Source organism: Agelaius phoeniceus, chromosome 7 (assembly GCF_051311805.1).
Source record: "Agelaius phoeniceus isolate bAgePho1 chromosome 7, bAgePho1.hap1, whole genome shotgun sequence".
NCBI lineage: Eukaryota > Metazoa > Chordata > Aves > Passeriformes > Icteridae > Agelaius > Agelaius phoeniceus.
The window spans coordinates 34,764,628-34,787,122 of record NC_135271.1 but is presented as its reverse complement, the minus strand read 5'-3'; the positions used below and the strand labels follow the sequence as shown (position 1 = coordinate 34,787,122).

Genomic DNA, 22,495 nt, shown 5'->3' with positions numbered 1-22,495 from the left:
GAACACATTCCTGGCTGTCCTGTACTTTGTGCAAGGCAGAATTTGCCTCAGTGAAGTAGCAGGGCCTGGCAGGGGGGGCTGTGATGGTGGCAATGCACAGCAGAGAACGGGTGCTCCCCTTCTGCATCTGTGCCTCCCTATGCCTTTGTCTGGTCCAAAGTATCCTGCCTCTGCTGCTGAGTCTCCCAGATGAGATCATCCCAGGGATGACCGTGGAGGAAATCAGTCCTCCACCCTAGGAGCAGAGTTCTGATGAGCCATTGAGGACCTGCAGCCAAGGTGTCACAGCTCGTCCCTTCACAGCTGATGGGAGAGCAAGTCTGTCAGATCTTCCCACCCACAGCGGGGCATGCTGGCCTGCCTGCCTCCCAGGAATGTGCCAGACCCGTGGCAGAAGAGGAAATTAAGATATTGTCTGGAGTCCAGGAGGAATTCCTGCCTCAGCTTGTTCCTGCCAGTCCTCTGCCGACCTTCCCTCGGCATGGAAAGCCCAGCAGGAAGCTGACTCACTGTCTGCTGCTGCCACGGCTGGGTGCGGGGCCGGCTGCCTTTCATGGATGCAGGGATAGCTCACTGCTCAGACACACCAGCACCTGCCTGCCCTGGTCCCCGAGCCCAGCACTCTGCTGACAGGCAGAGAGCAGCCATGGCATCCTGGTTCTTGTGCTGGCTGCAGCTGGGCCGGGAGCTCGCTGGGTTGCTGACATTGCTGCCAAACACTCAGTCAGCACCAGTGTGCCAGGTTTGGGGAAGGAGGCAGCCCCGAGGCTGGGGGGGAGGAGCGGGGGGCTGATGGGCTGGAGAGAGGTCCTGGGCTTTTCCTGCACAGTGGGGCTCATGTGATAGTGAGTCAGCAATCACCTGCTTATCAAAGCTCTGTGAAGCAGTAGGTGGTCACAGCCAGCCCTTCCCAGGAGCAGCACCTAAAGCCAGCTAGGAAACAGTTCAGAGATTGCAGTTTCCAACTGGGCTGTACAAATGCAGGACTAGTGCTTTAATCCTGTAGCAGAAAGGAACAAATTTCAGGTGTAAGTTTCTTGTCAAGATTCTTCCCACCTTTTCTACTCAGCTGATTGAGTATAGGGCTTACAGCATCAGCCACTGATGCCCCATTTGGGGAATCCAATGTTTATTGACTGAAGAATTGGAAAGTTACTTTGTTCTAAGGACTGGGTCAAGGCATCTTCCATTTCCCTCTTGGTGTCAGTCAACAATAGTGTAAACGCTAAAAACCTTGCCCTTTTGAAAGGTTGTATCCTTCTCTTCTATCCTGGATGACAGGAACCATGGCCAGAGTTTCTCCTGAGAAGTCTGGGAGGGCATGTCTGGTGGCAGAGATGCTTGCTGGTGGAGACTGCTGGCTGGCAGGCAGATAGAGGAGAAAGAAATGTGCTCCTCAACTTTCCCGTGGTTGTGAGGAGCTCCACGGCCCCCTGGTGACCAGCCAGAACTGAGAAGCTTAGCAGCCAAAACTGTCTGCAGAAACAGCATCAGCAGGAATCCCCTCTCCTCCTGCGAGGAGAAAGCTGGCTGTGGCAGAAACAGCCTGGCAACAAATGTGTGGCTGTAAGGAGGACTGTCAAGGATACTGTGAGTAGATCTATCCCCTTCTCTGACACAGCAATTGGCCTTCTGCATAGAGGTATTAGATGTGAGATAAGAACTGCAGTTGGGCTTCTGGTGCCATCTTGCATGGTGCTTTCATAAGACAGGGAAAGTGGTGTAGATTAAACTAATCCAACACAAGTACAAAATAGCCTGGATAGTCACGCTCAGGATAGCTCTCAATAACTTGGTATCAAAATGGAAGGACACATTGACAGTGACTCATATACCAGGAAACTACCAAAAGGCCCAGAGAGTGAAGGTGGAAGAGTGGTGGGGGTGGTCATCACAGGTAAGGCAGTGGCCTCAGTGTGACTCTGTCCAGTGGCAGATGTTGAACAAGATACTGCCAATCTACCTCAGAACCCTCTCTGTGTTTTAAGCAGTTTAAAACCCTCCCATTATTGACTATATAATAATAAATTTAAAAACCCTTCCCCCACATCCCTCCATTAGATTTCCTTTCTTTCAGAAAAAAGAAATAAATTCTGATGGAAAGAAACACCTTCACAGAGCACTTGTGAACTATGATCTGGCCACACTTTGATCTGTGATCGAGTTCTATCTTTGAACTATGATTTGGAGAAACTTTGCCCAGAGTATTGCTCTCTGCCACCTGTTCCAAATCTCAGAGACATCATTTCGAAGCTCTATCAGGATTCCTGTTAATGGTCCCTCTCCCTGCATCATGCTATGATGGTCTGCTGAAGGAGCCCCAAACCCGAAACGTTTGCTGTTCTGGGTGACATCAGTCGTCCTTACAAAGGTCCACACTTGGCTCCTGTGCCTGTGTACAGCAGTGGTTCCCCGTTCCCGTCGCATGCCCGAGGGTGGCACCGGCCGTTCGGGCCTCCCCCACCCCAGCCCTTCTCAGTCCCCTCCTCTCGAGATGCTCTCCTCTTCCTCGCCACTCTCATCCCGCTCCTGAGCGCTCCGGCACGGGCACGGCCCCGCCGCTGCCGCAGCAGCCGCACTCCCGGGCGGGCGGAGCGGGGCGGAGCGGGCGGCCCGGCCGCTCCCCGCTGCCCGCGGCCGGCGAGGCGGAGCCAGCGCGGCGCGGGGCCGGGAGCCGTGCCCGCCCGGCCGCGGCGGTGCGGCGCTGAGAGCCGGGGCTGCGCTTCCGCGGGGGCTCCGCCGATGGACGCCGCTCTGCGCCAGGTGGGCAGCGGCGGGACGGGCGCGGCGGCGGGGCTCGGCCCCGCTCGGGGCTGGCAGAGGCGGTGGCCGGGCGGAGGCCGGCAGGATTGGGTCTCAGACGGGCATCGGGGTGCCGTGCCCGGGCCAGGAGCGCCCCGGGGCCGTGGGACGTGCGCTCCCCGCGGGCCGCGCCGCGCCCCCGCTGCCCCCTCGCCGAGACGGTCCCGGTTGCACTTTCTCTGGAGGGATGGGATGCGCAGGGTTTTGTCCCCGAGTGCTCCCCAGCCCGGCGCGGCACCGCGCAACCCAGCGAGGGGCTGAAGGGGCTGCGGGAGCCGGAGCCCGGCCGATGTGCGGTGTCGGCAATGCCGATCGGGGGCTGCTTGCGGGAGGAGAGGGTTTGTCGCATGATAGTCATGGCTGCCCGGTGCTGGCTCCTTAATCCTCTGGAACGACTTCAGGGTCCGGAGCCTGCTCCTGCCTGCATGTGTGTGTCTCAGAGCGGCTGGCCTCGGGGGCACCGGGCCGGTGGGCAGGCGGGCAGCGTGCGGCGGGAGCGCCCTGCCCTTCGGTGCCGCTGCCCAGTCACCGTCACGCCGGCGGGCAGAGCGGCTGCCCGAGGCCGGACCCGTACTGTTACCCGCGGCTCTGGTCCCGCCTGGCCGCGGTGCCCTCCCCGGCTGAGCACACGGCCGTGCGGGCACGGTGCTGCCGTGGGGAGCGAGTCACTGAGTGCGCGGGGCCAGGTGCCTGGCACAGCCCAGACGCTCCGAAATTCTCCGTGCCGTTTTTCGTGCCTGAGCAAACACGGGTCTCCAGCCCAGCCTGGTGATGGCTTTGGTTGTGAGGGGCAGGTGGGTGCAAGGCCAGGGCAGCCCATTTTGGACCCATGGTGACAGTGGATGCCCGTGGCATTGGCAGTGGGCATGGCAGACATTGTGGGGTGACGGGGCCTTCTGGAGGTCTGCGGCTGAGGTCTGAAAGCCTCCTGTTTGGGGCATGACACATCTGCCCCCTCCAGCCCCCAGATGGTTTCCAGGCCATTAACCCCAGTGTCTGGCCTTGCGAGTCAGGGGTGCGGAGGGGGAGCTAGCAGCGCTCCGGAGCAGCCCGTGGTCGCTGGGCTGGAGTAGCTGATGGGCTCGGGCCTGCCCCCTCCCTGGTGAAGCGCTTTCTTTATCAGAACAGATGTTTTCCCAGATCTGGCCGCAGAGAGGAAGGAGTGGCTGCCCCCGGGCTGTGCGGCTGGGGCTGCCCCACAGCATGCGGCAGCGCATCGCCAGCATCCCCCAGCCATTAACTGATTAACCTGCTGCTCCTGGAAGTCTGGGCCGTCTGTATCTAATCAGATGGAGGCCAGAGTTTCCCAAAGGGCCATTTCACCACAGCCTTTATGTTCACCACCACCCCTCTGTCAGGAGGAACCTCCTGGCCTCTTGCAACAGGAGTAGCCACTTTGGAGCCTGAAGGAACTGATGGGAATGGGAGGCTGGAAAGGGGATGCCCAGAGGTGCACGCCTCAGCAAGTAGCACACTTCAGAGAACTGCCTGCTTTGTCCAGCTCCAGGACGCTGTCCAGGCATGATTCTGCCATTATCTGAAGAAACAGGGATTTCCAGGGAAGGGCTGAGGGGCAGTCCTGGAGCCAGAGTCTCTCTAAGAGTCACACGTCTCTTGTAAATCACTTTAATCCTGATGAAGCAAGGTAGGCAAGGCTGGAGAACTGGGGTGAGTGTGTGCAGGAAAGCATCCGACTCTGCTTTGCAGGAAAGGCAGTGGGGGTGGGAGAGAGGGAATGTGACTTCCCCAAAGCCGGAATGTTTGGCATTTGCTGCACCCCAGCCACTCTTCCTCCTTCTCCATGGGGGTTCTTAGTGGGAGGGAAAGCCTGAGTAGAAGGGAGTTGCTTCACTTCTTTCTGCAGCAGCAGAATACGAGCTTGTCCCAGGGGATGCATGTCATGTCTTAGAGTGAATAGTTTAAACCCCAGTGTGCTCTTGGTCTTGCCTTAGCAGGCGCCCATGCTGTGCTTGCAGCATTTAGATTATCACACTCAGCTGTGGATCAGTATTTGGGATTAGGTGGGGATGCCATGGGTCTTCACAGCTCCCCTAGCTCCCCCTTTGGCATGCTGGAGACCAAAATGGCTTTATGGAGGGTTCAACCCACTTGCCATCCTGGTTCTGCAAGGGAGGAATAGTTTTGGCCAGTTGTGCCAGCTTGACACTGTGGAAGGGTTTCCCATGTGCTGTGCCCTCCTCTGCTTGCAGACCCCAGGGACAGTGAGCTGCTGGGGAGTGTGCTGCTGCTGCTCTGCTCCCACAACATCCCAAGCGGGTCAGATTAGAAAACCTTCATCCCCAGTGAGTGGTACAGCACAAAGATGTGTGTGTGCCTCTGCCATGGGAGCTCTGCTGTGCAGCATGGCTCAGAGATGTGATGGATGAGGCCTTTGCTGCAGCAGGGTGGGAGTGGAGGAGCCGTGTGTGTGTGTGCTCTGCCATCCTTGCTTGGCTGCTGCAGGGAGTCCTGTGCCCAGGCAGGAGGAGGGGCCCTGCAGGCCCGGGCTGTGGCACGGTGACAGATGATGGTTTCCCTGTGTGTCTGGAGTGTGGGCAGGATGTGGGGTTGACACAGAGGATGTGACTCGCTCTCCAATTCCCCCTAAGGAGCAGGAATGTCATGGGCAGGGTTAAAGGAGACACTTCTCCCATCCTATCCTTCTGCACTCCAGTTGGAGTGACCAGTTAGCAGGATCCCCTAGTCAGTCAGCACTGAGGAGCAGCATCCATTGGAGTCACAGATGCTGCTCTCCTTCTCACGTGCCACTGGCCTAGAAATGCTGGCATTTTAAGTGTTAAACAGTTTTCCTCATTGCTCTTGTGGTGAAATCCAAAGCTTTTCATCTGTGTTGTAAAATAAATCCCCTGAAATTCTTAAGCTTTCTGACATGGGGAGAGAAAGGCGGGGTAATTCTGTGTTCATTTCCTGCATGGCTGTGGTGATTGGAATTGTCCTCTCTACATCTGTCATGGTCTTCACTCACTATTCCCCATGTTCCCCATCCTTCCTGGCCACAGCCCTTCTCTTCTTGTGGGGTATCTGCCATGGAGACAGGGAGAGGATCCATCTCCCTGGGGAATACATGCAGATCAGGGAGGAGCCTCAGAGTCAAAGCTGTGAAGGAGTACTAAGGCCACTGGAGTTGCCACCATGCGTGCACCTGAGCTGCTTTCTTGGCCCCAAACTGATGTGGAAAGCAGCTACCTCTGCCAGGTTTCTTTTGCTCTGGCAGCTTTGCCCTGACTGCTGGCTACTTGATGCAAGTGGAAAGTGCCTGACTGCTCCACAAAGCCATCAGGGAGTCTACAAAGTGTGGCCCTTTACTGGCTCCAAGACACTCAACTGAATTTGCTGTGCTTTGAGCATCTAATGGCATGAAGTCATGTGTATAAACATCTACATGTAGATGGGTAAGGCAACAACTGAAAGGACTTGACTGTGAATGCACCTTTGCGGTGTGGAGCCTGCCTGATTCATGGGTGCAGCAGGTACAGGACTGGTCTAATTTTGGTTGCACATGCAATTGTCACCACCTTTGGGCTCTCTGTTGAAGCTGCTTGGATGCATCATCCAGAGACCTGTGTCCCCAGGGAGCCCAGGTTGTGCTGGGTGGGAAGGGTTTGTACATGGCTGGATTAGGTTTCTCAACAGCTTGGTTTGCCTTTCCCATGCGCCCTGCAGTTGGGAGAAGGAGGAGCTCCTATGAGAGAGGAACATGGCCAGATGTCTAGGAGAATCTATCCAGAGACTCTTGTCTGAGATAAGGGAAATGGTTCAGCTGACGTGGATGATGCTGACCATGAGTGATGGGCTGTCTTTACAGATAACAGTAAGCTGAATGCCCATGGGTTAACAACCATTGTCTTAGGAAAATGCCATCTTGGGAAGAAAAGGCACTAGAACATCATCTTCTATAGCAGTGAGGCTGCTCTTTGAAGGAGTATTCTGGCCAAGCCTCTCTCCACCTCTCAGGAACATGTGCTTTGCCAGCTTCCCCTGATAACCTCCTCTCAGTCTATTGAGAATATTGTGACCTCTCAGAAAGAGAACCCGTAGGGTTTAAGAAGAGACAGAGAAATGCTGGCTGTAACATCCATCTTGTGTATGTAATGCTCTCTGTATCAACAGCACACAAAGCACACCCCCTCTGTTTAATTTGCCTGTATAGTGCAGCTGAAGAGCAGTATCACTGTCCTTGAAGATATCCATGCAGCTGGTGTAGCATGGATGTTCCTACACACGGGATCCTCCATCCAAGCTGTTGGATCCTCCATCCAAGCTCCCCCAAACCATTCAGAGTGATAAAGAGGCAGATATAGGACAAAAGGGTTCGACTGCCCTGTTTTGGAGCAGCAATTGCAAAGAAGAAAGCTCTTGTGCCAAAGGTGACAGGAAGAAGTGTCTGGCGGAAGAGAGGGAGTCCTGCTAGCTCCCTCCTTAGGGCATTCATCTGGAGCCAGGCTGCGTGAGCTGTGACCTTGTCACATCCCATCAGCAGCAAGAGGGTGGGCTGGCACAGGCTCTCAGTGAGAGCCCCCACATGAAGGGAAGCCAGGTTGCCCTGGGCCAGCATGCAGCTGCCCCATTGTGGCCTCCAAAACCACCTTATTCTGCTCTGGTTTCACTTCTTGCCACACTTACATTTAACAGAATGATCACAAATGTTTTGCAATTTCTTTTTCCCATTTTGCTGTAAGGAGAATATGCAAACTATCTAAATTGATTGATCTAAAGTGATTATTAAGACTGAAACTTGTGAGAGTCTGGATTTCCTGGTTATCTTTCAGTTACCCTAAACTCTGCAGTTCTGCCTCCTCATTTCCATCTGAGATCACCCTCAGTTCAGCAGTGCTGCAGAGCCTAGTCTCAGGAAAAACACCTATGGAGGGCCTGTTATGCCTCACTTGGCACAGTGCCCAGGGGACTGAGGGGTCCTGTCATACAAGTGCAATAATTATCACAGCAACTGAACTAGTGGTGGGGACTCTCACAGATCCAGTCATCAGTCTATTTGATGAGAAGGTGGAAATTAGGGTTAGGATGATGGGGGGTGTATTAGTGCTCTTTATTCCTGTTACTTGCATCTTCAGCCAATGATGAAGATTTGGCTGAATCACACTTTCTAGAAGGGCTTCTTATTTCTGGAGGATCCCTTGCTTTTTGCAGTATCTGCAAGTGGTTACACAACCTTGTTTTAAAATAAATCCTGCTTCATTTCTGAAGTGTCTGGCAGATCCATCCGTTTTCAGGTCCTACTTTTCTTCTGCTTCATGAGAGTCACTTTGTCCCAAATAGCTTCTCTGTCTGCAATAAATTATTTTCTGGCACCAGGTTGCCTCTGAGCTGCTGGCAAAGGTGAGCCAGCAGGTAGCAGAGAGGGGTCTCAGTACTACTGTCTGTCGTGTCCTCTCAGCAGGGCTGAGTCAGTTGAGGATGCAGGGACACAGATGAGGTTTGCAGCCCATGCTGGGCCACATGCTGCTCTAATCCCCCCACTATCACTGTCTGGGCTAGATAGGTCAGCCCTAGCTCTGGCAAATCTACATAATGACATTAACATCTTCACAAATACTTTTGCACTACAAGGGATCTTTCTGAATAGCAAAAATGACTGAGCCTTTTATGTTGTCTCTGGAAGGCTTCTTTCTCACACCTCAAAGCATAAGTAAGCAGTAAACTTCCTTACTCCTGTTTATACATCCCAGACATGCATCAACTCTTGTTGCCACCAAATGTCCTGGGAGTTTCTGCTCAGCAATTTGCAATCCTCTTTGGGTCTGTGACTTTCCAGAAGACATTCCTCTGTTTGAAGTACTCCTTGCATTCCTTCTCTCCTGATGATGACCTTTCTGTTTGGCTGTACTTTAATCCTGTTTTGTTCTAACAGGGGGCTGTGGAATCCACACTGCTCTGGTGGTCACATCCTTGTGGGGACTTACTTATCTGCCAGATGTTGGCATCTGCTAGTACTGTCAGAATTACTTTAGATTTTAGGTCCTTGATGAGAATGTAAAATACTACTGACCCTGTCACTGCAGACATTTGTTGGAAACTCCCTCAATTAGTAGTGATTTTCCCCAGCCATAACAACAGTTTTGAGATCCCTTTGCTGCTGTTTGCTCCTCAAGAGCTGACTTTTACTGAAATTCTGTGTTCTACATGGCAAACACCACGAGAGTCAATCATGATCCTATTTATCTCGTGTGCTTGGATGCTAAGGAAGAAGAAGCCTTTTTGACTCAACTTCCCCATGTTAACTGGCACTGGACAGCAGTTAAAGCCAGAGTATCCTTAAGATGGAACAGCAGAGAGCAAAACCTCTGTATTTTCCCTTGGGTTCTCAGACTAAGCAACCCATGGTTGCTAGGGATAATCCTGCTATCACTGCTATTTAGACTCTGACTCTTTCAATCTCTTGGAATTTCCTCAGCATTACCAGACTTATAAAACACTAATAGCAACTGTTGAGAAACTTTATTGGACACATCTCTGGGAACTCTTGGACCTGTTGATTTTTAAAATGTTTTGTGTCCTTTCCATTTACTGAAAGCACTTCAGCGTCACAATGTGATGCAAGATGGGTGCTTTCCAGGGATGTTTATTAGAAACTTCTGTCTCCATCACCACAGCACCAAGCCTGCCAGAGTTCAGGAAGTGTTTGGACAATGCTCTGGAGCACATGGTGTGACTCTTGGTAATGTATAGGGCCAGGAGTTGGATTTGATAACCTTTGCAGGCTCCCTCCAACTCAATTTATTCTGTAATTTTATGGTAACTCCCAGTGTTGCCATCCATCTAGTAGTTGGATGCTGCTAGTAGCACATGTCTTTGTACCCAGTGATTTTAGAAAAGAGTGAAACAGACTCTTCTGTCTTTCCTGTCTCCCAGCTTCTTTCTTACATGGGTTGTTTGCCCCATTTTTCCCTATTTCCACTCTTATTTCAGATTGAAACACTGCATCCCAGCTCAGAGGCACTCCACTTGCTTTCTGAGTGGTATTTGAAGGAAGGACACAGAGGACGAGCAAACACCAGGAAAATGTCTCACATGAAGAGTTTAAAAACCTGAGATTACTTTATTAGTGAAATGACAAATAGGGGGAGACATGGCAAAAGAGCAGAAAATAATGGATGAGACAGAGAAGGTGGATTGAATTCCTCTGTGCCTCTACCTCTGACTGCAAGAAAAAGGGATTTTGTGCTTCACAGTGATGAGATTGGTTTAAAAACATACGTTTCTGTATAATGTGTGAGTAGGTGGTAGAACTCCACAAGGTAGGGAAAGTCAAGGATGTGGCAAGATGCAAAAAGTTATTGGGCATAATCCCAAATTATGCATAATAAACACTGCAGAAGACATACTGTTTCAGGGCTCTTGTCTGTGATTTTTACAAAACATGTGGCACTGGGGCTGCCCAGTGACAGACCACTGTATCCTTGTGGCTGCCTGAGGCCCTGGGCTCTATTCTGTGGACCTCCAAGACTTCTCAACTGTCCCTCAGCCCAGCCTCACCCTTGAAGCCATTGGCTGAATTTGAGAGAGGGAGGGAACTGCAAAGAAGCCACCTCGCTATATATTTGGTGGCAAGTGGGAGAGGCTTCTTTGAGAAGCACTGCCCAAGTTGAGAGCAGGGCAGGAATACCTTTTACTTGCTCAGTTTTGAGCTGCAGGCTGGTAGGGGAAGTTTTGCTAGGGCCTGGCTGGGGTTTAGCAGATGCCACATTACCTCCTTTCTTTCAGGGCTACAGAAGGGGTGTAGGAACGCCAGTGCTGCTGTGATGTGACAGGGAGTACACATCTGTAGATACCCATGTGATTAATGTGCTTAGGGAACAACTCATTTTAATTCAGTTCCTAACTGAAGTTTTAGGCAGGGAAGAGCTTGTAATGAAGGCATGGAAGTGGTGTTTACTTTCATGAGCTTAATGAAATTCAGTATGCATTTTCATGACTGGTGAGAATTGCTCAGGTGGTTGCAAGCTCTGTAGGACTATTACTTCATCTGAGGAGGAGAGTGACTCCACTGCCATGGTGGAATTGCAGGGGGCAGCTTATCTTAAACTGAGCTTGGAGAGAGTGTACAGTGGAGTCTGGAAGGATTCACACCTGCCTCCTTTCTGTGGACCTTGTGCTCATGGCAAAGGGCAGCTCTGAAGTATGTGGAAAACAGCTGGGGGTTCATTCCCTCCCTGCCCATGACAAGACAAGCAGTTGGTGTGGTTCCTGTAGTGTGTAGCTGCTTCTTTGAGAAGATGAAGAATTACCTCCACAAACCAGGCATTTCCTGGGAAATATTTGGAGATGTTCTGGAGAGTGAGAAGAAAAGCTGTGCAGCAGCCAAACTGGGGGAGGAGACAGGAACAGAACAGATGGGAGGGGGAGGCAAAAGGGGAGTGGGAAGCAGTGCATATACATCAGTGACCAGAAGTGAAAAACTCCTAATGCTCTTAGATTCTTTAAAATGCACAAACCTTTTCCTGATACTGCTATTCTGCAAAGCTGCTGGCAGACTGAGGGCTCTGCTCCTTAATTAGTGAGGAATGGGGCTGCTAATTGGCAGAACTAGAATGAGTCATGGGCTCAGCCTGGGCTGCAGCTCTGGAGTAGCAGGACCCATGGCTGCAGTTTGTGCAGCTCTGAGCCCTGCTGGCTTGCAGGGGCTGCCTGACCTCAGTGAGCTGCTGTGTGGGAATTGTGGGACCAGACAGGTACAATCCAGCCCCTTTTTGCTCTACAGTGTGTCTCCCTCGTGCCTGACAAGAAGTAGACTTTGGTTTCTGTTATCCCTACTGCTCTTGCAGGTATTGTCCCTCTTGCCAGCTGCTCCATGCTGGCTGCTGCCAACTGAGCTGGTGCTTCTGTCTCTCTTACCTGTGATCTCTGGGCTGCCCCTCCCTTCCAGGAGCTGGTCCCAGTTTTGCTGATCAGATACAGCCCATGGCTTCATTTCAGCCTGCCATCAGAAAAACAGCAAAGTTGCATTCCTTGCCATATGGGGCTAGGCTGCCAGGGACTCCCCCTCCCCACCAATCCTACATCCATTAGCTAAGGCTCTTTGTATTTATCCTATCACTTATTCATGATCATTCAGATCAATCTCTTGGAAAGTGCATTTATTGAAACCTGATTCCGGCTTTGTCTGAATTGCAAGGGCCTTTCTGGCCCAGTCTCTGCCTCGTGGTTTGCAGCCACAAAGCCACTGAGGCTGGGAAAAGAGCTGGCTCAGCACTGTGCTGCCAGGAGAGCCTTTCCTAAGCCTAGGAGCATATGGATCCATTGCCAGGAGAAACACAAGGCTTGGGTGCCCAATACCCACTGAACAGCCTCAGTGTGCTAGGAGGACAAAGGTAAGTTATGTATATAGTACTTGTAGTTGAAAACTTGTTGCACCCACAGAGGTTTTTGTCTCAGACTCTCAGTGCAGGGGTGTAGGTTTTTGAGACATCCCTGCCCCTTGCAGAATGGCTGATTTGGTATAATTACCTAAATCAAGGAAGGCATTGCAAGAACCTCTTGTAGTATTGTGTTTGTAGGTAGATCTGGAGGCTGAGACAGTCAAGTTCAGGCACAAAGAAAACATTAAAAACATCCTGTACTGGAAAAAGCAGACAATTGTATGCTCCTTTCACACACTAAAAGGTGTCTTTCAAACAAAAAAAGGTGTCTTTCAAACACTTTTCCTCTCTGAATAACCCTGGAAAATTGTTGCAGCCATCCTGGTTTAGCCCCTCCTGAGCATGTTAGTCCTGGCAGTTGTGTGGGTTTGTGCACAAGGGGGAGTGGGATGTCTGAGTGCACTCAGAGAGGGGCAGCCCTGCTGTGTCCTGAAGTTCAGCTGAGACAGCTCATTCTTGCTTGTGCCTGGGAAGAAGCAGTTCCCAGAAGACAGAGGATGTCCTGGGAAATCATGAAGATTCAAGGGTAGTCCAAAACACGGAGTAAGGAGAACAGAATAGCAAGACTTGTTTCTGAAGAGCGATACAGCTGTGGAACTGCTTTCTCATGTCAGTCCCTGAATGGGTCTCCTGCTGGGCTGGGAGGCCCTGGAGAGGCCAAGGCACCTGCATGTATGGAGTTTTGTGTCTTGTGCTCTGGAGCTTACCTTGCTGCCTTCAGCAGCTGATAACTGATGAGGATGTAGCTGCTGGCTACACACTCTACTTCAATGTGTGGATGCCTTGCTGCTGCAGTAAGGGCTGTGTGCTGCCTTTCTGCCTCTCTGCCCATTCCCTGGGTGCAGCACACAAGATCTCCCTTACTCCTTCCCTGCTGACCCACCATAGTACATCTCCTGAGGTGAGATACAGGCATGTGAATGCAAGGGAGAACTTCTGGTTTCAGTCACTCTTAAAAAAAAAAAAGGCAGAAAAGGCCAAGAGATTTGTGGCTTCAATTGAATTTTGATATCATGAATAGCAGGAAATGTTATTTATTTCTGAGTCTAGGATCCAAAGTGCCATGTCTTATTTGAACTGAGAAATGACATCTTAGAGTTTACTGTCCACAGTGGAAGGCATGATGGTGTGACCATGGGCCAGTACTGATGAAACACTGCTCTCTGTATACAAGCAACTTTATTTTCTGAATTACAACCCCGTGGTACAAGATCACTTTTCAGGATTGTGCTTTGCTGTGCACTTTGTGGCAAGGCAAGTTCATGGACAGATTGTTACTGAGGCCATAGGAATGAGGATGTTGGTCTCAGAGTTTGTTTAACATCTGAGTGCCCTGCCCTCGATATAGGAACTGGTACATTACTGTTTTATTCTTCCTTTCTGTTCCTGCTCTTGTTCCCTTTAAAACCAAAGCAGTAGACCAACCTAATAAACTCCTAGTAAAAGAATAATTGGGTGGGGATGAGCTCATTATATAAGAGGCTTGAGTTAACTGCATGATCAGTATTCAGCCAGCTTTATTTGATGGAAAGTGATTACACAAAATCATCACTGCTGTTCCTCCTCTGTCTTAAGGTGTTCTCAAATTGGTGATTGCTTGTTGCTTCATTTTGTTAAACTGTTTTGTCTGTGGGTGAGGGTGGATCTCCTGTATCCCAGAATGGAAGCTGAAGGGATTTTACTCTTGTCCTGGAAGAGCAGGGTTTCCCATCATGGTGCTTGTGGGAGCTGGGGCTCCCCCGAGCTGGCACATCACTGCTGGGCACTGCTCAGTGCTCCTGACCTTGCTTCTCCTGTGGAAGTTCAGCCTTGCTGCCAGGCAGTTTTTGGAAGTTTTCTGCTCAATTTAATCTTTTCAACTGATCAATGAGATGTTTGGCACTGGGGGACAGGGGAGTAAAGTGGGGCAGTCTCTTTGGTGCCACCATCTGCTCCCGTATTTAGTCAAGGCTCCTTGGGGAATTTCATGTTTAGAGAAAAGGCCTGGTGAAAGGAGATGCACTGAAACAAACTCTGCCTTTCAGGAAATGGGGCTATGGCTATGCTGGGCAGAAGTTAAAATAATTATTTGCTCTGTGGTTCCTTTTCTGGCTGTCTCAGCAGAATATTCCTTTTGGAAACAGCATAACTGGGTGCAGTTACTCTGCTGTGCAGAGGCAAGTGCTGTTGTACAAATAGCTACAACATGAGAGTAAACTGAAGTAAGTCATTCTGGGCAGCTGGAATATCACAGGGCCTGGGAGTTTCAGCATGTTGCCTTCTATTCCTTAGCAGCTCACAGAAGGACCTGCCATAAGCTTGTGTGGTGTTGTACAAAAGAGCTGTGTCTCCTTGGAGGAGTATTTGGGAGTATTTGTTAATACTTTTGCACATGGACTTCTGCTGGGAAAGGGGTCTGAATCAGTCTGGACTTTTAGATAATTTCTATGTGTTGAAGATAGCTGAGTGACCCATTGCCTATCTCCCCCTTTCCCTTCTGAGTGGTACCTATTAAATAACAGTATTCATGCCCATGGATTGTCCCTTCTGTGTCAGATTATCAACTGCCTGTAGCTCCAAGTTAATTTCTGAGCTCAGGGAGCAGGAAGTCTGTGTAACCTGGATGCCCCTGGTCTCCAGGGGCAGAGTGTTTAGGGTGCTGTGATGGTGGCACACTGCCATACACAGGGTGTGTGTGCTGTGGCACTGGGGCACAGTGTGCATGGCGGGGTGCAGACTTGTCTTCTGATTAAACTGCACTTGCCTCAGGCTCTCATCCCTGCCATCCTGGGTTACTGGTGTCTGAAGGCATTGGAGTGCACTGTTGGGGATGTTTACACTAAGTGTCTTATAAAAGGCTTTCTTTCATCCCTCTGTTTGGAGACACATCCTTCCTGTTTTCTGACTCTTTGCTTTCTACCATGGTGGTAATAGGAGTCCGGTGAAAGTAGCAAAAAAATTTTCAAACACATGTTGATGTGCATATGTTTATGCACACCAGTCAGAATGTGATTTGGGAAATTGATGATTTCTCAATAGCAATGTCTTGCCCAGATGCCTCAGGACACTTTATTTCAAGCATCCAGAGTTTCAGAAAACTTAAGGGGATGTAACAAATCCTCTGTATAGTTCCTCAAAATCTGTGTGTGATGTACTGTCCACACCAGCACTCTGGGATCTCAAATCTGTAATGTAAGATTCAATTTTTTTCTATTGCTATTGTTCACTGGCCATGAGGTTGATCTCTGCAGACTATTCATGGGTTTAGGTGCTGATCAGATGCAATGGTGCTTTTCATTCACTTAGTGAGGGGAGATTAATCTGCTTGAAACTCTAGACCAGAGCACAGCAGTAAAGCTAGAATTATGTACACCTTTTTAACGTCATTAAACCCAGATCTTTTGTTGGGAGGACTGGAGATTGGCCTATAGATGTATCTCCTACAGCAAGGAAAGTCCGGGGTACTAAAGTGTTTAGAGTGACTTAAGTAGTTTAAAAAAACCCACCTAAACTAAAAACAAATCATTAAAAATAGAATTAGTGTTTCACATTTTGGATAATGTAATATAGAAACACTATTCAATTTCTTCAAACATATTAAGCCTACAAGCAAAGAGCTAATGGTGCTGATGGGATTAAGAGGGTAGGAAGGGCTTAAAGCTCACAATCAATAATTTAGGGGCATTAAAAAAAATAGGAAGAAAGTCAGTCTATGAATCAATGAAAGACAGCATGGCCCTAATGTTACTCAACAGTTGAGCACTTTGGATTTTTCTCAATATTTATCTAAGCAGAGTTTATGTGATTTCTATGGGAAGACATGGAAGTGATTAGTTTGCAATAACTGAAATAACTGAAATGTGGTGTGACTTCATGCCTAGCTCTGTAATTGCAGGTCATGCCCTGATCTGCCTTCGTGCTCCTGTTCTTTCCCTTGTACCAGGTCCCACAGGCAGAAGAGGCCAATCCAGCAAACTTGTTTTCCTTAATATTTTGGTAGGCTAGCTATGAGATCTACCTGTCCTGCAGATCCCTTCATGTGTGTTACCAGAAATCTGGGTTTGTGCTTAGACTTGTCTTGAGAGACATGGAGAAGTTTAAGATGTTGTAGTGTATGTGCAACATCATATAAAAAACCCAGATATAAACACCAGTGCGTACATACATCAGGCATAAGGACCATTGTGTATACATCTGTGTGTATATACATCAGAGAAACACTCAGGTCATGTCATTTACCAAAGGAAACTCTTGCCAGAGTTTGCAAACAAAGCTCTGTGAAATCCTCTTAGCTGGTGATTTCTGGAAGCATTTTGACTTACAATGATGCGTGGGTGTATTGTTTACATTGTAAACATGCTTTATTTATATTTTCTATTATTATTATTATAGCATGGCTTTTAATGACCGGCTATTCCAAGTTTTAAAATATTTAGACAGTCAAACCAACTATTCTATGTGTTGGTATCTTTCCATGACACTTTCTATAAAAGTTGGTGTTTCCTTACTTTAGTTTCCGCATGAAGCTCATTAAAACTGCTTTTTCTTCCGCTCCTGTTACATAAGGGAAAAACAAACCCAATTTCTCTGAAAATGTCAGTAGAACTTACTTAAGTATTTTAAGCAGCTGTAGCTTGGAAGTAGCCTCTGAATACTGCAGCTTCCCCCAGCTTTCCTTGGGTGCAGATCTCACAGGCTCCAGTTCTTTCTAATGGGATGTCTTCTGGTTTTTGCAGGGTGCCAGGGTATGGCTGCAGGAGCAGGACCAGCTGCAGCCATGCACTGTTGGCTTGTGTGCCAATGGAAATGTTCTCTTCACCTCAGATTATGGCATGGTAAGTGAAGTTTGCATGAGTTTGTACCCTATGCCAAGCTGTAAGATGGACTTCTTCATTTTGCATGACCATCATGTTGAAATTTATCAATGGAAATGCTGCAATTCTCTCTGAAAGGTGACCTGGCTCTGTTACACCAAATATCTAACAAATGTTAAAAGGAGAAGATTGTTCTTCTTGTTCTCTTCATTTCTCTGCCTACCTCACTTTTCTTGGTTTCCCTTGTGCCATCTTTGAAGGAGCTGCATTAACAGCCTAACAAAATCATTATATTGGCCAAATGCTCCTGGAAGGAGGCAGCTCCAATAACCAAGCAGCCCTTCCTGCCAAGCTGTGCCACTCTAGGGGTGCTTGTGCTCACCACCAGCTGCTTCAGCAGCTTTTGCTGTCAGCCCTTTGGCCAGGGGCACGTGGCAGTGGCTCCCTGTGCCAGTCAGTGTGTAAAGGCTGCAGAGATGCACAGGACAGCTCAGCAAGGCAGCCAAGCTCCCCTGAGAGCAGAGCTCTCCAACAGGGATGAGAACAAGCTCCTTTTCTGCCTGATTTCCAGCTCTGTGCTCCTTGTGGTCCCCTGGTGCAGTACTCATGGAATAATATTGGTAGGAAGGGACCTCTGGGGATCACCCAAGTCCTCAGTGAGTCAGCTCGCTTGGCTAACCCTGGGAAAACTATCCACAGCCTTCAGGGAGGTTCTGGGTGAGTCAGACTGGTGCCTGGGCTGGGAGGAGGATGGGGAAATGGGCAGGACTGTGCCCTCCAGCAGTGAGCAATTAGACCTGCTCAGCTGTTCTGGTGAATGGGCCCTGCAGGTGGCTGCTTTGTTACAGAAAAATTGATAGGTTTTCTTCAGCCTCTTACCTGGCAAACAAAGGAGGGCACAGGGGGAAAGGGGATTTAGAGCCCTGGTTTGTGGAGTCAGTGGTAAGACTGTAGTTTTTCAGTCTTGCCTTGAAAGATTTGAAGTCATCATTCTTTTATAAAGAGCCTGATTTGTTTCTCAGAGATGGAAATTCCCCTAGCAAACACAGATTTTTGAATCTGGTTAGTGTAGTCTCTTAGACCCCTTCTTGAGGAGTTGACTTGTTTTGGGAGTGCTGGATATCACTAACACATTTTAAGGGATCACAGGTAATGCAGCAGCCTCCAGAGGGACAAAAACTGGTGACAGTACTTCTGTGACTTTCCCAGTTCTATCTCTTCTGACCTGCTGCTGTGGCCTTGTAAAATCTTTCAAACCCACCTGCCACCTCTAAAAGAACACCAGAAATCCCACTTTAGAGCTGTCTGTCCACCTCCAGCCTGTGCCCTGTATGCTGGAAAACATGATCAGGATAATGCTTGGTGGCTTACAGGTGTGGAAGAAAAAAAGCTGGGTTTGGGTTTTTTTCTTCCATGAAACAAGAAACCACTAGGCTGGAGGAGCATGTGCTTTATGGCTTGTGCAGTAAAAGCTCATGGTGATCATTAAAGGGCTTTCTTTGCTCAGTGCCACCCACAAGAGCTGTCCTGTGTGCTTCCCTCACCTGCCACATTCATTGCTTCACACCTCTAGGAGAGACTGGCACTCCTACCCTGGATAAGGACTCTGATGAATGTCTTCACTTTGGGTTGGGTGGGGCAGTTGACCCCTCTGATTTTTAGCACCCCCAAATCTATTGTCCTCGTGTTTGCTCTGGCCCAGCATCCCTGCAGCTCTTGCAGCTCTGAGGTAAGAAGTCCAGTCATGCTTCAAAGCTTTTGTCATTTGTTTTCACTTCCTTAAAAACACCTCAGGCAGTAAATGCATCAGAAATGTGACTTCCTGGGAGGAAAGGAGGAGCTTTGCTTGTGAAACACAAGATTGGAAAGCACGATCCAGACAAAACAGCCAAATGCTTTATGGATAAATATAACTTGGATGCCAGGTGGGAGCTTTGCTTGTGTGCTCAGGATGGCACTAATGGATGGAATTGAGTTTGAAAAGGAATAATTTCTCCCTTGCTGAGCCTGGTGAGCAGCACTGGCAAGCCTCATCTTGGCTTGTTTGCTGCCCAGATTTTGCTTTATTCCTGACCATTGCAGGGCCTTGGAGAGAGTCAGGGTCATTTGACCCTCACTTTGGCCTAAATTTGAGGCAAATTGAGTTTATCACTGGTAAGAAAGTAGAAATCTTTGGCTGTGAGGTGCCTATTAGACTTAAAGCTGATTATTTTCCTTCCCAAAAATAAAGATCTGCTTATTAACACCTATAACTTTGTGTTTTATATATTAGCTTGTTAAAAAAGAGATATTCTGGGGGCAACTTTTCTGAGATCAGTTTGCCTGAGTTCTTACTTGCTTCAGGAAAAATCAGCTGTCATATTCAGCTCAGTAGTGCTAAACACCAGCCTGGCATACCCTTCCTGGAACAGGATGATGGAGGAGGATCCTTGAAATTGCTCTCCTGCAGATTGCTGGAAGCATCCAGGGGTGAGCAGTGGGATAACAAAAGCTTCCTTATGGGGACTCTGAGGATGGAGCATCATCCTGTTTGTGTCTCAAACCTCTGAGCTCCTTGAAGAAACTCACTTTGACAGTCTTGGGACATGTGTCTGTGTCCAGGAGCATGGGTGATCCTTGCAGCCTTTTGGTGATACAGAGACTCTGCCCCTGGAGGGCAGAGAACAAATGAAAACTCAGCTTTCTTCCAGTGCCAGGGATGACCTGAAAACTCTCCCACATGTCATAAGTGTCTTCCAGAGGCACAGAGCCATCACCTCCCAAACCTCAGTTGGGCTGGAGGCCCCTGTCAAGTGGCTCAAGACAGGTATAACGTGAGTTTCTAAACCCTACTAATAATTTACTTGTGTATTTAGGACCCCTCTTCCTCTTCAGGGTTCCATTTCCTGCCATGTTGTCATCAAGAAGCAGGAAATGAGCTCTGACCCATCACTTTTCGTGCATGGCAGCCTCTGGGCACAGGTACTGCCAGCTCCTGATATCTTTTAGGACACTTGTCCGCTCAGCTTTTTGTCTTAATGTTTTCTTAATGTTTCTCTTCTGGCCCAAATGGCTGCAAGTGCTGACAGAGCAGTAGTAGATGAGTAAGTACCAGGCAGATATAAGGGAAGATCACGTCATGCTGTTTTTCACTTGTCCTATTCCAAATTTTGTGTAAGTCAGCGGACAAGAGAGAGCCAGGGTCATTTGCTGCCTCCTAGTTTGAAAGTGCTGTACTGATTTTGTTCCTGAGAGTCCAGATGTTGTACATCTGCAGCTTGTACTCTCTCCTGAATTTAATTGTACCATTCTCCCTTTCTGCTCCCTCAGTTTTCTGGTGAAAGTGCCTGAGGTCTCTTCTCTAAGAAGAAAAAAAAAAGTTTTTCTTTTTTTAGGGTCATGCTTGCAGAGTGAAGGTCCTTCTGCTGACAGTCAGACCTCTCTGACACCCAGCAGCAGAACTGGTGTGGAGAGGCCTGGAGAGAGCGTTTTTGCAGGACTGGGCTTTGTTTTACACTGATCATGAACGCAAACTGTGTATTTTTGAAAAAAATAAAAAATACACAAAATTTTTTGAAAAAAATTTGAAATTTTTGAATTTTCTTTTTAAAAATTTGAAATTGAATTTTTGAAATTTTTGAAAAAAATACACAAAATTCCTGGCTGGTGAAAGAAGTTTGCTGTGAAGGAGCCTGCCAGTGGAAGAGGCCGAGTAGTTCTTGCCACACAGGTGTGACTGGTGAGAAATGGGGCAAACACACCTGAAGGACTGAGCCAACTTCTCCTCCCCAGCTCCCTCCCAGAACTGCCCTTGTGGCTGTGCATCGTGGTGGTTTGTAGGGGATGCTGTGCATCGTGGTGGTTTGTAGGGGATGCTGTGCTGGGTTACTGCTGCCCTGCACTGAGCCTGGGGGTGAGCACCTGCAGTGTGCTGCAGTGTGAGCGCCCTGCAGGGACTGGCAGGGGTGGCTCACTGCAGGGGGCTGGGTGACCTCATTCTGTCTGCAGCCTGCAGCTGCAGGGACGGCCTCTCCCCAGCACAGACAGCAGCCTGAGCATCCAAGGAGGTGGGCAGGAGACACCACTTAGGGTAACGCTACAGATTAGAGCTGGTTCTCTATGGAGCCCATCAGTTTCTCCCTGGCACTCAGGAGGGCTGACAAGCAGGGGTGGAAATGAGGTAGAGACCAGAGCCCCAGGAGAGGAAAAGCACAAGATTCTTTGGTGGGGTTACTGTGGACCAGTTTCCTTCTCCAGGATGCCTATATGAAGTCTCCCATCTGTCTCTCTTTGGGTCTTACCATCTAGCACAGCTTTGGATGCTGGGTGGGAGATGGCACATGGCTGAATCCAAGAGTGGGAAGCAACTGAAATAACTTGCGTGAAATGCCAGCATCGTGCTTGAGGAGGAGGAAAGGAGGGCTGGGATGTGCATGTGGTGGAAGGGAACAGTCACATAATCTCAAGGGAGTGAAGGAGATGACCTGATAACTGAAGAGTGGGTTATTGAGGAGGAGAAAGCTCCAGCAGGAAGAAGGATGCTGCAATTGAAACAAGATGAGTGCAACTGCACAGAGAGATGAGCACTTCCTAGAGCAGTGATAGAAGTTAATAGGTGTCACTGTACAAATATTTTGAAAGCTGTATCATACACATATGTGTCATCACACAGAGAGAATGTCACTACTTTATTTGGCTTCTCATGTGCTTTGCTTTCCTTTGCTCTTGAGATGACAAACTCTTCCAGATGCTCTCTGGCTGCTGCTATGGAGAGTGCAGGGCCAAACTTGCAATGTGAATTAGCTTTTCCTCTCCTTCCCCATGGTCAAAGACATGATCTCACCTGTGTTTTTTGTGAAAGACTGTTCCTGGTCTCTTGGGAGCAGCTGCCATCATTATTCACAGTCATGAGTGCAGTGTGTAATACCTGTCTAGCCTAGCAGCTGGAGGCTGGTGCCCTGCTTCTGTTAAGGGGAAATTAAGTAACCTTGTGTTGATTTGTCCCCATCAGTGGTGAAAGTGAGAGATTGACTGTGTAGCAGAAGAAGGGAGTGTGCTGTATAGTTTCTGGCCAGAGGTCTCAAATATGTAGGAACAGGAATGGAAGGGTTACTGTAAAAGTAGGGAGCAGATCTGTGTTTTATTAATTTCCTTTTCCAGTGCCAAAATATAAAGGTGTACATTTCTGGTAGGAAATCAGACCATGTGCCCAGGTGTCATTAGACTATTTGTCCTTTTCCCCATTCTCCCAGGTGTTCCAGTACCCCAAAGCCACCCTGTCCAGAGAAAAGGTCTTACCCATGCACCAGACCAGCATTGATGGGGTGGAAGACATGTCCATGCTGGGAGATCTGCATGAAGCTGCCATCCTGCTTAACCTTCACCAGCGCTACCAGCAGGGTAACATCTATGTAAGTGCTCTTCCCTTTTGCCTTAATGGTTTTTGTTTAGCTTCAGGGCTGCTAATTTGCATGTGAAGTACTGATGTTATCCTTGTCTCTTGAGGATAGGAACTGGAGGGGA

The 22,495-nt window shown here is 49.0% G+C and overlaps 1 protein-coding gene across 3 annotated transcripts in view; it reads left to right on the top strand.

Annotated features, from left to right (window-relative positions):
* LOC129122676 (unconventional myosin-X-like) overlaps window positions 1–22,495 on the top strand; it is a 95,412-nt gene that overhangs the window by 2,965 nt on the left and 69,952 nt on the right. For 2 of the 3 annotated variants that reach the window (XM_077181520.1, XM_077181519.1), the window contains exons 2-3: window positions 16,916–17,014; window positions 22,225–22,383. In XM_077181520.1, the coding sequence (XP_077037635.1) occupies window positions 16,916–17,014; window positions 22,225–22,383 (258 nt within the window). Of the gene's footprint in view, window positions 1–2,604; window positions 2,764–16,915; window positions 17,015–22,224; window positions 22,384–22,495 lie in introns of those variants that run through there. The other variant, XM_077181518.1, reaches the window with a different exon arrangement.